The sequence below is a fragment of the Quercus robur genome, chromosome 2 (assembly GCF_932294415.1).
Source record: "Quercus robur chromosome 2, dhQueRobu3.1, whole genome shotgun sequence".
NCBI classification, from domain to species: domain Eukaryota; kingdom Viridiplantae; phylum Streptophyta; class Magnoliopsida; order Fagales; family Fagaceae; genus Quercus; species Quercus robur.
The window spans coordinates 87,955,279-87,972,701 of NC_065535.1; the positions used below are offsets into that span (position 1 = coordinate 87,955,279).

A 17,423-nucleotide genomic window follows, 5' to 3' on the forward strand; every position below is an offset into this window, starting at 1 on the left:
TCTACAGCTAACTTCCTGACCGCATTAATGTAGAGAAGACCCCTCAACAATGCTGTCTTGGCCACTCCAACTCACAGAAGGCTTAAAGGGTGTCCGATAGAACAAGCACTCAAGTAGTGACTTAGATGATCAACAAGTGTAAGACCAAGATTGTTCAAAGGCGTCTATATAACGTGAGAGGCCCTCCATGGAGAAAGGGGGGGGGGGGAATCTAAAAAGAAACACTATAGCAATCAGGAAATAAACTTGTAATCATACGTAAGATAAATATACAAGCACTGTTTTAAAAATCGGACCGGACCGGCCGGTTCGACCGGGAACCGGAGGCTAATCCGGTTCGGTTAAAAGGTCAATAACCGGTCAAAAACCGGAAAACCGGCCAAAAACCGGGGTTGAACCGGAAATTAAAAAAAAAAAACGGTTCTTTGACCGGTTCGGTTTTTAAAACCATGTATACAAGAACTGATCTCCTCGAACTTGTCTGAGGACGATTTTCTTTAGTTGAAATCCATCTATCTTTCTGTTCTTGTCATTTGAATCCACCTTGTTTGCTATCTAACTCATTCTAGCTCAGTTTTCCAATTCACTCTTTACAAATTTATTGTTTTGTGCTTTTGGGCCTGAGCCTATTCATTCTTTGGGCTAGGGACTCAAACTCGGTCCTTACAATATATATTTATTTATTTTAACAAATTGTTAAGGTGATAGTTATGATTGGAGTAATATTGCTTCTAACATTTTTTTATAAATTTTTAAGGTGATTAGTGTAACATTGTTTCCATATTCATGTTAGAAAATGATGTCTCCATTTAAAATGAATCAATTTTTACAAAATTAACTTTTGCCGTTAATGCAAAAACATTTTACAAAGTTTTTATTTTATTTTAATTCTTAACAATAATACCAATATTAATATAAACACATCTTACAATTTTTTTTATTTAAATTCTTAAAAATTTTTAAAAAAATTTAATACAAGAACATTTTACAATATATATATATATATATTTTAACAAATTGTTAAGGTGATAGTTATCATTGGAGTAATATTGCTTCCAACTTTTTTTATAAATTTTTAAGGTGATTAGTGTAACATTGCTTCCATATTCATGTTAGAAAATGATGCTCTCCATTTAAAATGAATCAATTTCTTGATTTTGAATATATATTACCATTTAAATTGTAAACCAACTTTGAGTGTAACTTTCTAGTGAAATGGAAGGTATCATCTTCAAGTTCACCATTAGCACTGCTTTTATTGCACACCAACTATTGTAAATTAAACTTAGAACTCAATTGGTACATTGTACCAAAGAATTGCATGGAAACATTAATTAATAATTTAAGGAATACAAGAAATTATAATGTGGTAAATACTATCATCTATTTATTTGGTGATGTCACAAAAATGTAATTATGCAAATATATTCCAGGGTTTGACAAACATGATAAGATGATGGAATGAAATCATATTTAATTCAAATTTCTCTTGTAAAAAAAAAAATTATATATCTTGGTATGATTTTTAAGGACCTTTTTGAACTCACACCTTATTGATAATGACCAATTAAGGGGAGCTTACTCAGGGTCCATTTGGTTGGGAGGTAGAAAAGTGAGAGAATAGAAAAAATTTTAATTTCTCTCATTTTTGTTTGGTGGGGAGTGAAAAAGTGAAGAGATGAAAAAAGTGAGTTTGTATAAATTTATTCATATACCCTTATTAAAAAATGGTGCCAAATTAAAACAAAAAAGTGAAAAACAAAAAAAATACAATCACTCAAATTTATTAAAAAATAAAAATCACGTCTAAACTTAAAAAAAAAAAAAACACAAAAAAAAAAAGGAGAAGAAGTGCAACGTATTGGACAAGCCTGCCCAGGAAATCAAAAGAAAAAAAAAAGAATAAGGAAGAGGCAACGTGCAGGAAAAATGAAAAAAAAAAAGAAAAAGAGAAAAAAGAAGAAGAGGCAACGTCCAGAGACCAGAAAAAAAAAAAAGAAAAAAAGAAAAAAAAAACAACGTATTAGACGAAGCCAATGTGCAAGTGCACATGGGCATTTTCGTCATTTACCTATCAAACTCCCCTCACTCAGCTTTCTCCCATTTTGGAGAGAACTTTTTGGCGAGTCTAAGGAGAAAACACTTGGCCCCAACCAACATTTTTCTCTCTCTCTCTCTTCCAACCAAATACTCTCCAAAAAGTTTTTTTTCCTCATTTTCTCTCATTTTTTTTTTCATCTTCCCTAAAATCCACTCTACCAAACACACCCTCAATGTCAAGAATGCTCCAATGTGACATTTTCAGAGTCGCATCTAATTTATAACGACCAATTAGAGAGAGCTTCCTCAATTGTCCCGGTGGGTTTTTTGTTTTTGTTTTTTGGATTCACATCTTGTCAATAACAACCAATTAGGAATAGGAAGAGCTTTAGAAGCTGATATCTAATTTTCTGTGTAGGAAGGAATAACAATGTTGCCCACAATCTAGCTAGCAAGGCTCACTTGAAATATATTAAGCAATGCTGTAGATATAAAATTTTTCAATAACATTTTTTCATAATTTGCTAAGATGATAAGTTATGATTAAAGTAAAATCACTTTTACTTTAGCCTATTATTGACATTATTTTTATTTTCTACCAATCACGCCACATCAATAATTATATTTGTAATGCATATTTTTCAATAAATATCTATCTCTTTGCATATCGGGAAAAAAAAATTATATCACTTATGGAAAATGGCTGGAAGAAGAGTCATACAACACATTTTTCAATAAAAATTATTATCCCTTTACAGATAATAATTTTTTTTTAAAAGTTGGTTGAATTCAACATATTAACTTGCATAATTTACACATGTATTTCCAAGATATAACCATATATGTCAAGCTCGATCTCATGTCATGTCGTTATGTTATGGATTACCAATATGGGAAAAACCATTCGATGTCTTGCACTCTTGCCCATAATGCTTTTCCTGAATTTGATTAAGTTCACATGCTATAGACATTTCTTCAAATCAAATTTTAGAACCCTGAGCTCAATTTAAATAAGAAAAATTCTGATATAATTTATGAGACTTATAGTATAATATGCAATGGATATTTTATTTGCACTGCATCTCAAGTCAATACAATGAAAGAAAATAAAAGAAAATCATACATCTAAAACATAAACAAGAGAAAGAAAGCAAAGATGATAGCAATCACAAGACAAAAAAAAGGAAGATGTCTAGAAATTAATAGAGGCATTAATCAAGTTGGCAATGATATCTAGTGGCGTGGGCCGGTGATTTCTGGATGGGAAATTCCAGTGGTAACTTTGGCAACATCAAGTGCAGAGGCTTCAGGCTTCTTCTTGGAGTATAAGACAAAGAAACCAAGAGTGGCAGTGATGGCTAAGCCACCAATGGCCATGCTCATAGGACGGAAGTGTGGTTTACTGCGCTGGTGAAGTATCCCAGTGGCATGCTGCCCTGGTGATGGCTGCTTCACTCCCTGGTCTGCCATTGCTTTCACTTCTTCTACTCCTGCTAAGGCCTTCTATGTCTATAGCTTTATTATCTCTTTCACTCTTCCTCTATGTTGTCTCTCTTTCTGTAAAACTGTGTTTTGTGTGTTTTTTTACGTGGTTATGAAAGTTTTAAGCTGGAGAGAGAAGGGGACATGAGGGTGGTGAAAGAAATAGGAGGCGAAAGTGAATCTTTGATGGACATTTGGAGCATGTAGAGTTTGAAGTGTTCTTAGTTTGACATGTGGTGGTTGACTTCCACAACTTCAATAATTTTAGGAGTGATGTTAGGGGAAAAAAAATCTAGTAACACATACTATTACTTAATTTTTTTGTTATAACTATGATGTGACAGAGTGTGATTGGTAAAAATAAATTGTAAATTCATGTGTAAGTGATGAGTAAACAACTCACAATTTATCACGTCAGAGTTGTGACCAAAAAAATTAAATAATTTGTAGTTCTAAAATCACTCATTTTAGGAAGACTACAAATTTCGTTTTAGTTCTTTCTAGTGGATTTGAGTGGTGGAAGGGGACACGATACTGACATGTGTTAGTCCTTTGTCTCATCCTATGCTCCTATCCAAAGAGGGAAGCCTTGTCCTACCAATTTTATTACATGAACCTTCACAAACTAATGTATCTCTAATATAAGAAAAAATTAATTAGTTAATTCTATTGTCCCCAAGTGGACACTTTTGATCATATCACACCTTCTTAAGGTCATAAGGTGTAAAGGGTTTCGTTCACTTCAAAAAAAAAAAAAAAAAAAAAAATTGTTTCCTTTAACTTTTTCCATACGGCTATAGAATCACTCGGTATAGCTTTACAATGGGCAAAATAGAAGATCAAAATCTATTATATATTATTCAAAATTTATTTATTTACTTATTATTCAAAAAAAAATCTATTATTTATTTATTTTTATTTGAGAAAGAGCTAGAACGGTCATCCAATTAAGCATAATAAAATAGAAGATCAAGATCTATCTACATTTGTCTGATAATAATTTTGGTGCCAACACTATTTGTCAATAATCAGACGATTGCTATTGCGACCACTTTTTTTTTTTGATGGTTATTGTGACCACATTTTAAGGATATACAAAACCTTGGCTACAATTAATGGTAAAATAGCAGATTAATAATGATCACCCTACATATATAGTAAATATGTTACAATCTGTTTTATAACAATTTTGGTATCAAGCCTATGCTATGCTCATCCTCTTGCTGTTGCAATTCTGTCATTCTGTGTCCCCATTGTTCTGTAGAAACAAGTGGCAACTGCGATTAATCTGCATTAATATGGTGAACACCAATATCTTTGCAAATGCATTCATCTCGAAGCTGCTGCTAATGCAGCTGTAATAGTTATTCATTGGTCCAGGTCTTTTCGGATATTCCAACAATGAAGTTAACATGGTCTCAGTGGCGGGATCAGAGTAACTCCGTAATCGCAGGATCTCCCTGTCCTGATGAAAGGCAATTGTGTGACGTAGTTCTTGTTGCTGACCACCATCAGATTGAGCTTTCCAAGTTTCCACACTGTATTCTATCTCAATATTCTACATACATTATATTGTATTTGAAAGAGGAGGTGTAGGGGGGCAAAAAGAAACTGAAGAAAGAAACAAAATCACCTTAAACTACCAGTTCAGCTTCTCTAAGATCCGAGGGGATCCCCACATCCAACCTCATTGTTGATTTGTACTCATCCGGCACAACAGCGCCAGCTTGTGTGCATATTTCGACTACAGCAGGTGCTTGACCATAGAAGTTCCTCAGCTCTCGCTGCAATGGTGGTCCATTTACATCAGGAACATGCCACACATATCTTGGTGGTATCAAGTCATTTAGCACTGCCGCCTGCCAACCATGCTGCCCATTCCGCTGCTGGTGCTTGTGAGCCCCACAGTTCTGTGCCTTGTGCCCACTAGGACCAACATGTACCTCTGGGCAATACCCACAAACCCTTACCAGGTACTTCTTCATCAACCTGCTGGCTCCTCCCCTCATCTTTTCCCATGCTTGTAGTGTTTCCTCAGCAAGCCAAGCAATGCTGGCTTCATCAGATGGGGCTACTATCTCTGAATCAGGTATTTCCGTTAATAATGGCGTCTCAGGAACTTCAGGGACAGGATCTGGGAGTTCACTTTCATCTGCATCAATGAACTCCTTTCTCCCAGTGCGGATGATTGGCTTTCTTCTCCTTTTTGTTGGAAATTCAGGAATATTGACACCAGCTTGGATGCAGAGCTCAACTATGGCTGGAATCCGAGGAATTGAGAATCTCTCCTGATGAGGAATACGCTTTCCAAGGCGATCATAGAGGTGGTAGGCTTCTACTTCCCAGACTATGTCATCAACAGTTGCATTTGTCCACACATGAAGACCCTTGCGGAAGCCAGCATTTGGACCTCTACAAGATCTGAATGGATGTCCAACAGGTCCCACGTGAATTTCATTACAGCCGCTGCATTTGCATTGCACAAAAAAGTCACAAAACTGTTCACAAAACAGGTTGAATGAATTTTATTAAAGAAAAAGGGTTGAATATATTTTGGTCCCTCTAAATTTGGATGTGCTATCAATTTAATTCTTATAGTTTCAAAATATCAATTTCAACTTCATAGTTTCAAGTACTGGATAATTTGGTACTCTTGTCTATCCCTGTTAATCATAGGCAAAGGGTCATGTAAATTATGCCTGAATGAAACTATTTTGATAGTTTTCTTCTTCTTCTTCTTCTTCTTCTCTCTCTCTCTCTCTCAATATGTGAAAAAACAGAAAAGAGGGAGTTGGGAGGGAGCTCAGGTTCAGGCAGCATGTCCACAATGGAGTCACCAATGCCACAGCAAAACAATGTAGCCAAGGATTGTCTCTGGTAGTAATCCACCATCTATTCACCATGTAAACAACTGCTGGTGTTGAAATCAGAAAACATCAATTTAGTTTAAAATTTCTTCCTATACCATTTTCTTCACTTTGAACTCTAGAAGATTTGCCAATCCCTCAAAAACAAAGCAGTTGCATGCTTTGGTCATGAAGTTGCAGCTCTATCAGGATCCATTTCATCCGACTAGAATATTATTTGTTTAATTGCCGATTGTCTCAAAAAGTTAAGCTGTTAGGAAATGATGAATTTAATCATTTAACCATAATTCTAACACTCCCTCTCAACTATGGGCCTAAACTCCCCCTTAATAAATGAGGCCCAACCAGTGGGATTTTTAATATTTTAAATGGGAATTAGAGTGGAGACAGAGATCTAACTCAGGCTCTTCTGCCTTGATATTATATTAAATAACTGATTGTCCCAAAAAACTTAAGCTGTTAGGAAATGATACATTTAATCTTAACCATAATTCTAACCGTATTGATTCTATGCCATCATAAGGATATTTGTGTTACTTGCAGCTTAGTCAACAAAAGTTGCCTCCAAGGTTTTTTTGGGAACTCCAATTATCAGGCTGAGATTTGTTCTTGGAGGAATAATAGTTTATGGGTTAGCATGGATTCAATTAGTAGAAGTGAATTTGAGTCGCACTTGCATCTATAGTCCCTAGCATTGGTGAGGAAGCCAAAGGTCAAATTCAAATCTGCTGAGCCAACAGAAGCAACACTAGCAACAAAAACAAAGAGAACATACCATTCAAACCTTAGGAACAAGTTGAAGACCAAGGAAATGTTCACGAAGAACAATAACACAATGAAGGGAAGAGGATTGCAAGGTTTGCAACAAGATTTCCAAAAAATCTCTCTTGTATTTTCTATTTGATTCATTTGATTTATTTTATCATCTATTTTATTTTTCCTCTAAATAAAAGTTTTGAAATGACCTTGTTTTATGCTCACCTGCAACATCACATAAAATTTAATGTTCCTATGATTAGCAGAGATAGACAGAAGGACTAAATTGAAAATAATCCAAAACTTCAATTTTTTTTTAAGAGTACTTTATAGATACTATAAGATTTGAAACTATGACATCAGTTTCATGATGATTGCTCTTTACCAGGAAGGCAAGACATCAATTTGGCCAAAACTTTGAAGTTAACGCTGCTGGAATTAGAACTACACGGACCATATTGATAACAAACTCAAATTTACAGGAACCAATGCATATTTTAGCTTTAAAAAGAAAAAGGAAAAATGAAGAAGAATCAATTTAAGTTTCAAGCAAAGTTGACACTGCTAAACTTGAAACTAGATGGATCAAAGTGAAAAAAGTAACAAACTCAAATTTAGCCTAAAACAACCCCAGTTTAAGTACCAAGCAATTTTTTGACAAGAGATAATATTTTGTCTTAGATAACAGTCATCTAATATTTGTTCAAGGAGAGAAAGATGCTTACTGGGCAAACATTAAAAAAAGAAAAAAGAAAAAAGAAAAAAGAAAAAAGAAAAAAAGAAGCTCATCTAAAGAAATCACATACAATGAAAGAAAATTGAAATTCAACCCAGTAAAGAGAGCTAAATTTTTGTCACATGGACATCAGCTAATTGAAATATTTTTCAATATGCTGTTGAGTCAACATGTCTGCATTCATCATGCAGTATAGATATATCTCATGAGACACATGCAACAGGTCAGTTTAACAGATTGATTTGGATAACCAAATAAATTTCTGTCACAGTGCTTAACAAAGCTGATTTTATTTTTTTCCATTCCATGAGTCAAATATTAGCAGAGGAATTGAATTACCTGCAAGCATGCACACGAACCACCTTTAAGAGTTTCTTGAGATTGTTAATCAGTGTAATCCTCGCATTAAACACATCATAAGCAACTGGTATGAGCCTCTTGACAAGTAGGCCATTCTTTGGTGGTGGAGCAGGTCGTTTAGGCTGGCCTTTCATCTTCTTGACCCTCTCCCTAGCAGCCCGCCTCAGCTCCACAACGGGTACTGGAAATGGCTTTTTCTCCTTCTTTGAATAGTAGCGTGGAAAATCAGCATTTTGAGGAAGTTCACTCCTGATGACCAATGGATATGATCGACACAAGTTCAGTGATGGACTTCTATACTTCAATGGGAGTTTAATTTTAATGCTACTATGCTGCAAAAGAATAAAAGTAGAGTCATGAAGCATAAACATTAGATGGGAAGTTCCTTAAGAGTTACAGTTATATAGGAACAAAAGAGAGTTTCGCACAGGCTAAATTTTCAAGCTGCTATACAGAAATTGGAGACACTTAATTCTTGATTTTGGCTTGTCAAGAAACAAGCTAACAATCAGAATTGATTGTGTAAAAAGCTTTAACAGAAAATCACAGTGATTATTACAGTAGACCCTAAATATGTTATAACTTGAAGCAATGGCACAATATACAAGCTGTGGCTGGGGCTATTTTTCAAGGCCATTACTAGGAAGTTCACCCAAAACAATAGTTCATTTAATTCAGGTCTTTTCCTTTTTTATTTACTTTTTCCTTCTTTTATCTAGTCTTTTATAAGCACCGGAATACATGACTGTGGGCAGGGACGTAGCTATGCTTGGACCAGGGGGGGCAATGGCCCCCCCTGGCCCAATGAGAAAAAGCAAAATATAAATTATATAAAGCTTGGTTTTGAATTTTCATGCTCCATTTTTGTTCGATACTTCCATGCTTTCACAAAAAGTACACTTTCTTTATTCAAATTTATATTAAATTTTGATTCTTTTTGTGAGTTTCTATCTAGATTCTAAATGATTTATGAAATTTATCTTAAAGCATTAGCATAGGATAATTGCAGCTAAGTGTTTGATGAAGTTCCCCAAAGAAGCTTGGGATAAACACACACACACACACACATATATATATTCTTTTATAAGTAGCTTGGATAAAAAAAACATGGTTGTCTTTGGGTTAATCTAGAGGTACAATATGAAAGTTTAGGCTATAACAAATTTTTTAAGCATTTGGGTTTGAGTGTATCTCGCCCCCCCTCACTCGAAATCCTAGCTCCGTCCCTGACTGTGGGTAACTTATTTGGGGGTTTGGAAGACCATAAAATTGGCTAGCCAAGAATATTATAATTGGTTTTTAGTTTTTTTGTGTTTGTCAAATTTTATAAAATATGGAACTGGTTATCAATTTGTCATGTTTGCATTCAATCTTGGTGCTTAAATGTTTATATAAAAAGAATAAAACACAGTTATCACATGGTTTATAAAAACTACATATAAACCGAAACTAGTTCAAGAATAAATTAATTTTCTTTTATAGGTGAGTTCAGTGTTGTTTGCACTAGAACTCGTTGACTTAAAAGGAAAAAAAATGTTTTATCTAGTGCCAAAGCTTCCACTTTTGCGGGTCTTGGAGAGGTGATTGGTAGGCACCCTTGCCTTCCCACCCACCCTTTTTTTTTGCAGAGGCTGATTCCTGGAACTCATTGACTTGAACTTGAACTAATTTTTTTTATTGGTTCAAAACCAGACTGAATTGGTCTTGTGTGTTTGCCAAACACCCTAATTGTAATTGGAAGTTTGACATACATACACTTACAAGAACAAAAAACAGCAATAACTGACTAATAAGCAATGCCTGAGTGTACAAGTACGGAAATACAGCTGTAAAAATAGAGGGTCCCTAGAACCTTGCATACGATGAATTGGCTTAAAGCTAGATGGCTAGTACTCCACAATTTTCCCAAATAAAATATCAAGAGCTTTCATCAATGTTTTCCAATCAAGTGCATTACACAACCAACAAACTGAGCTGTGAATTCTCAACAAGGCATACCTGGAAAGAATCAAGTGAACCAAGACCCCGATGTCGGCTAAGCTTCAGGTGTTCTGCATTCTTTTGGAAGGAAGCATTTAATGGCCCCACTTTGGGTGTTAGAAACTTTCCTTTACCACACAACAAGACCATTGCGCTATGTGTAAAGGTTAGAGAACCACAGTCCATCCTTAAGACCAAGATAAAACGTCTGCTCAGAAACTTTCTAAAACAAGCTTTGAAAGAGTACAGCTTGAGAATTCACATCAATCTCAATATATCTTTTGCTAAATTCTTGCAAAAAAAAAAAAAAAAAAAAAAAAAGAAAAAAAAAAAAAACTATTTTAGCTAACCCACATTTCACATACACCTGCATCAAATTCTCTATTTTTACTCAATTCCATTTGAATAGTCTTTCTTCATTCTTTCTTTACTATTTTTCCAACCATCACATTTCAAATGGTCATATTTTCTCCATTGGTTATAAATTACCTCTAATATTTTATTAACTAGTAAGTTTTATACACACAACATAGTTTCATTTTTCTAAGTTTTAACTCCTAAGTTTCAAAATTGAAACTCAAAAAAGATTACAAAGAAAGAATTGAGGAACCTGTGCATATACTTAATAATATTTTGAAAATCACAAAAGGTACTTAAAAACTTTTAAAAGAATCATAAAGTCCAACCAAGAAAGTTGTTGTTTGTTAAGTTAGAGTATCAAAATATGTCATTACATTGCAACCACAGCACACAATCATGAATAGCATGTTAGCCCTACTATTTTGAAATAGAGGATCAAAACCAGTCTATTTTGCCTACAAGGACAATGAAAGACATTTGGAAAAGACAATTATTCAGACAATTAAATATTTTTTTTGTATTTCAGTCACTATTGATTACTTATTCTCAGTCCCTATTCAGGAACTAGAAGCAGTCCTTAGGATTTGCCTCTTAATTTTACACAGGTGAATTCAAAACTATGCTACAAAAGGAGCTAAACATGGACTTTTCTTCCTTTGGAGAGACCATTCTGGACATTTTTAACTAATGGCATTGACAGCAAGCCAAAAAGGAGGTTCTTTTACAATGAGAACCAAGTTGATTCTAAAACCTCTTTGCAAGAGGAGATAAAAATTGGTTCTTGAAGTTACTTTCACAGACACATGCGTTACACAACCAAGTTCAGCTCCAGTTTCTGCTTATGCTAAAAACCCACCACCCCAATTCCTAAAACCGTACACCAACTAAACCAAGACACCATTAATATGAACTAAAATCAGCTAAAGTCAAATGGGTATGTGCAAAATCAACAAACTTTAGATAAAAACACACCAACACACACTCAGCAGGACATCATAGTATCATACATTCATACCCATTATCAAAACGCACAAAAATTCATCATATCACAAAACAAAACAAAATGCAACGATTTTTTTTTTTTGGGATAAACCGAAATGAAAAAGAGAGAAAGGAGGGCACCTTTTGGCTAAGTTTTGGAAGCGAGCTTAACAGAGCATGTTTTTGAGTCAGATTTTTGTTTGTGTGGACAACTCTCTGGCTGTGGTGGATGAAAAAAGAAAAGGGTGTTCTTGTGATTTAGAAAAAAATGTGAGGGCATTTTTGGACTTCTGTCAAATTCATTGGACCTCTGGGCTGGAAGCCGGTTTTTTGATGCTGGAAAAAGCCCATTACTAAAGTGGGCTGGGCATGTCCACCTTGGTTTTTCTTTCCTTCCATTTTTAATGGACCAAATCAGAATTTTTTTTTTTTTTAAGAAAGAAAAAAAAAGAATAAATTTTTTATATGTTTAAAGTTAGCTTCATGTTCCATATTATGTAATTTTTATCAATTCTATATTATTTGATAATTTTTTATTATGTTTTTTTTTTTTAACAAATCACTACTAGATTATATTGTTTTATAATGCCAACCATGCTAACAAAATATTAAAATGATCAGAAATTAATAACTATCTCATCTATATAATGTTTAAATGTCAAGTTTCTTGAACTTTAAAATTAAACCAAAAAAATGAGTTTATAGATTGGATAGTAAATAAAATTCATATAAATTTGACATATATGTTAAAAACAAAGATAACATGTAATCAAATGATGAAATTTTAAAAATACAAGTCAATAAAATTTTATGAACTAGTTTTAATAAGTGTAACTTGATTATGATTCATTTTTCTATTTGAAAAATGGTAAAAAGTAGTATAAGTAAGACTAAGCATGCATGCACACATACACACACAAGTGGAGGAGAGGATTTGAACCCAAAGTTCTCCATATTGCAAAAGCTAATAATATTAATGAATTACAAGACTATTGACACGGTTATATGGCAATATGTATCTGTTTACTTAGAAAAAGTACTAGAGTTCTATAAAAAATAAATAAACTAACCAATAAGAAGGAATTTTCTTTAATTTTTCTTCGGGACTTTTCAACACAATGCCTTTTAAATAGAAATCACCATTTTAGGTAAAAGTGTAAAAATATTGTGAATTATTAAAAAAAGAACAAGATAATTATGTAAATTAGATATTTATACTATCTTTATAATATATTTGTAGCTTTATTCTCACTTTGCTAACGATTTTTTCTTCTTTGAATGCTCTTCACTTCTGGAATATTTGAATTTAAGGCATCTAAAATTTCTTTTTCCTAAGGGGAGCTCATAATTTTTGGACGGACAAGAGAAAAAAAATATTAATTCTAATAATATTTATATGACAAATTGATAGTTTCTTTTTAATTAATTATTTGGGCTTCCGATCATTCTACCTAGTTTCATCTTAATCCACGAAATGACACTTCTCTCAAAAGAGAAAATGACACTCAACCTCTTAAGGTTTGTATAAATAACAATTCACCCAAATTGAAGGATGTAATTTGTCCCCTACCAAAAAAAAAAAAAAAAAAAAAGAAAGTGTAATTTAGATTTTGACCTATAAAGTACAATAATTTATAAGAACGCTAAACAATTGTTAGTGCATTTTGTAATAACAAAATTTTGTGCCAGATGGTTTTAATTGTATTAGCATATTCTTATGTATTTTATTCATTTTGGGTTGTATTTACATTGGAGACAAGGGGTTCAGGAGCTAATATTAGTATACATGTTTTGGAATTTCGCTCAAGTGAAATTATGGTGTCAGGCGGATTGCGAACAAAGTGAAAAATATTCAAATAGAGAGTTTCACTTGAAATTAGGTCGAGTGAATTTTCCACTTAGAAAAATTAGTTGGTTTTATTTCTCTTATGTTCCTATACAATTACCCTTTTTGTAGTCTTATAAATCCTACGTTTTCCCACCCTATTTCTGAGATGAAAAAGAGAGAGAGCTACCCATTCCCATAGAGAGAAAATCCCTGTAGCCTCTATCCTTCACCATCTCCAAATTCACATAACTTTGAGAGGAGATTATCCAAACACTCCATATTACCTTTGACTGATCTTTGGTTGAGTGATTGGTGTTGGAAATCATAGAGCAATCCCATAAATCCAAGAAGAGATGGTGGCTTGCAGTTGGTGGCTCAACTTGCAGAATCCGGTGAACTAGTGAGGAGAAATGGCTTGACAAAGTCGGCTGCTAACAAGAGTTTGGGGGGCTTGAATACATTTGCGGTTTTATATATAGTAAGAAAACCGTACAAACAACACCGTGTCGCACCATCTATATATATATTAATATATTTATTTTTTTAACATTAAATATATTATTAATAGTTTAATAACCCTATTTTTCAAAAAAAAAAAAAGTTTATTAACCTTAGCAAGTGTTGATTAGAAAAGCTAGTCCAAAATAAAGAAAAACTAGTTCAATAGTTTAAAACTTTGCTCAAAATAAAGGTAAAAATTAGTTTTGGGCTGGGCAGAAAAAACCTAAAATGTGAAAAATATACCAGTTTCAAATCATTCAAATTGTATCTTATATATTGCACCGCACATGTGATCTCAAAAATGAGGTGCGATGCGGTTATGGTTTTGGCTAAACTTTGAACTGCACCAAACTGCACTGCACTGCACATGTAATTGCAAAAATGAGGTGCGGTGCAGTTATAGTTTTAGCTATACCGCATCGTAAAGTGCTGTGCTAAAAATGGCCCAAAACCGCATCGCACTGCACCGTGAACACTCCTAGTCACTACATAGCTTGGAAGGTTTTGTGAGTTGATATGTATTGCAACTACTTTCACTAGTGGATTCATTACTAACTGGACTCGGAGAGTTTTTGCCTGATTTGGGTTTTCTTTCTAGCATAACATTGTTTGTCAATGATATGATTTTTGGGATTGTTTACTGTTTCAGTTTATTTTCATGCAATTGTAAATGAGCAAATCTATCAATAGGGCTTAAATTGTTAATTTGTTTAAAAATTGGTAATAAGACATAATTAGGGTTCTAAACAAGCATTAATTATCACATGTAAAAAATGGGAAAATACTAAAACTATTGCAAATTTTACCACCTAATAAATAAATGTCTAAATTACTTTATATCTATGGAATGAAGGACTACACATCAAGAAATAATATGCTCAAAGTACTCTGAACACCCACGTTAGTGAGGGGAAAAAAAAAACCATGCAAAAGTAAAAAGAAATAGATTAAAACTGGTTGATCATATTTAAATGTATTTGAACATCAAATATAACAAGCCAATCCTTAACATGTAATATTTATTTTTCACAAGTTCATGTCTCTCTTTTGCATCCTTACCAAAACAAAGCAAAAGAACGATTGTTAGGGTACTTTTTTTTTTTACACCTAAGTTTATTTGAGTATCACCTATTTATTTTCAAACACCACTAATAAGTTATTGGGTTTTCCCAAATATTTTTTGCTCTATTATTATGTTAATCACAAATGTTTCATATCTCATTATTTAAATTGAGTTATGATATAAAATATCACAAAAAAACCTGAAAACTCATATTATATCCAATTTTATTATCATTATTTAGCTAAGCCCAAAACCGGCCCTATGAACCTAATAAACACATCCTATTCTATTTAAAGCCCAAGAATATTTGGCAATATTTGAAAAGCCCATGATTCAAATCCATGACAAAACAATTTTATTAATGGAATTCAAATCCATAATCAAAACCTATGGTTTAAACCCATGACAATTTATTTATCCAAAACTCAATTCACATTAACAATATCAAAGCCCAATTCTCATTGGCAATATTAAAACCCAGTTCTCGCTAGCAATATTTAAAACCCAATTTTTATTGGCAACATCAAAGTCCAATTCTCATTGACAATATCAAAGCCCAGTTCTCGCTGGCAATATTTAAAACCTAATTCTCATTGGCAATATCAAAGCCTAGTTCTCGCTGGCAATATTTAAAGCCCAATTTTCATTGGCATCATCAAAGCACAATTCTCATTGGCAACATCAAAACCCAATTCTCATTGGCAACATCAAAGCCTAATTTTTATTGGCAACATCAAAAGCCTAACTTACGTTGGCACTATTAAAAACCCAAGCTAACTACTTGATACTATTTTATCAAAAGTCCAAGGTTATTAATACTTGGCAAAATACTATATCATAATTATTTCACTTAAAAGTCCAATAATGAACAATACTTTAGATTCTTAAACCTATAATATTACAAGCTCATGGAATTTATGAATTATCTATTCTCAAAACCCATGGCAATCATCTTATAAAAGCCTATGGAAAGTTATGATTATTAGACCCATGACATTTATTTATTTCATGTTATAAACTCATGTTCACTATCTATCTTACATCACAACATTCATAATGTTTATTACCAAAACTCATGGTAATTATTCATCCTACTTGTCCATTATGATTATCTATAGAGAAACTCATGAGAACATCACATTATTCCACTATAGTGGTTGTTACCATATTTATTTAAAACCCATGGTAAATATTATTCTCAAGAACAATATTGGAGGTCATTATTTAAAGAGCCCCAAAGAAAATATCATTTACAAAGTAATCCATAGCAAAAATTATGAGAAACTATACAAGTTATTGTTTAAAGCCCATGGAAATTAATACCCAAAATCTATTATAAATATTTATTAAAGCTCATGGATTCATTTTATTTCTACTAATAACTAAAACTCATGAGGAGCAAAAAACCCATGGCAAAGCATGTCTTTAATGCCTATTTTGTAGGCCCAAGAATCTCATGGAGTAAAGAACAAGCCCAAGCAAAGAAAGGGCCACGTGGCTCGACTAAAAGTGTTGAAATGGAGCAAAGTTCTAGCCCAAAAAAGGTCCCCAGCAAGAGGCTTGAAAGTGGGCAACCAACCCTTGTCCATCCCTAACCAAAAAACAACTAGAGACCCACAAGAGAACCAAGCTTTTGAGGATGAACTAGGGGTTATCGCATCAGTTTTCTGCCACCTTCTACTTGATGTGAACAGTGCCCAAGGGCTGTCATATCGGCTGAAGTCTGAAGGATAATAAATTACTAACAATATAGATTGAGGATATTTCTAATATAAAAAATTACATTATTGAATCTGAAGTATCTTCGGATGTATTCCAGAATTTTCAACGTTAAAATGAAATAATATCACGACTTTCTTATATATAAAAAATTACAATATTGAGCTATGTGATCAAATAATTGAATAGTTTAATTAATTAGTGTATTTTATGAATTCTTTAATTTGATTCTATTTCAGTTTATAATTTAGATACCATGATAATATCTACATTTCACTGATGTTTTGAAGACAAATAGATTTATAAAATCTAATAAAAATTCAAATAAATTATAATTCAATTCCCCTGCGAGAACCAAACGAAGTCCAGACTCAATTCCCACGCCAAATTTAGCTGCAAATGGAACTACTTCACATTTGGTGATGTTGAAACTTGCACATGAATAATGCATATGCTTCTGTGAAGTTAATCTTTGTGGCCAACAAAATTTACGAAAACGTCAAATTGAATTCAAAGTTGAATCAGGGTTTATGGTATATTATATCATTGGGCCAATAACAAAAAGATAGCAAAATCTTGGCATCTTATCTCTGTTATGATATCTTATAACAGGTTACAGGTGTGAGAAACTTACCCCTAAATATATACTAGGACAAGCGGCGGGCTGTTTCATATCATTGTTATGATATCTTATTTAAATCCTCTACATTTTTTAAAGTACTCTACCAAATAGATTTCTTTCAATCTTAA

At 33.2% G+C, this 17,423-nt stretch overlaps 1 protein-coding gene across 4 annotated transcripts; it reads right to left on the reverse strand.

The window, feature by feature from the left end:
• Positions 1-4,653: 4,653 nt before the first annotated feature.
• LOC126715635 (APO protein 2, chloroplastic) lies at positions 4,654-11,802 on the reverse strand. Of its 4 annotated transcripts, XM_050416347.1 has the most exons (5): positions 11,704-11,765; positions 10,240-10,505; positions 8,221-8,573; positions 5,156-5,988; positions 4,654-5,067 (listed from the first exon to the last, which is right to left on the reverse strand). In XM_050416347.1, exons 2-4 carry the CDS (start codon positions 10,405-10,407, stop codon positions 5,157-5,159), a joined length of 1,353 nt encoding a protein of 450 aa, XP_050272304.1. In that variant the 5' UTR covers positions 10,408-10,505; positions 11,704-11,765; the 3' UTR covers positions 4,654-5,067; position 5,156. The 4 variants fall into 4 exon arrangements, with proteins under 4 accessions (XP_050272304.1, XP_050272302.1, XP_050272301.1 ...); XM_050416345.1 differs by having other exon boundaries at positions 4,654-5,988; positions 10,240-10,512; positions 11,704-11,802; XM_050416344.1 differs by having other exon boundaries at positions 4,654-5,988; positions 10,240-10,408; positions 11,704-11,801.
• Between the last annotated feature and the right edge of the window lie 5,621 nt (positions 11,803-17,423).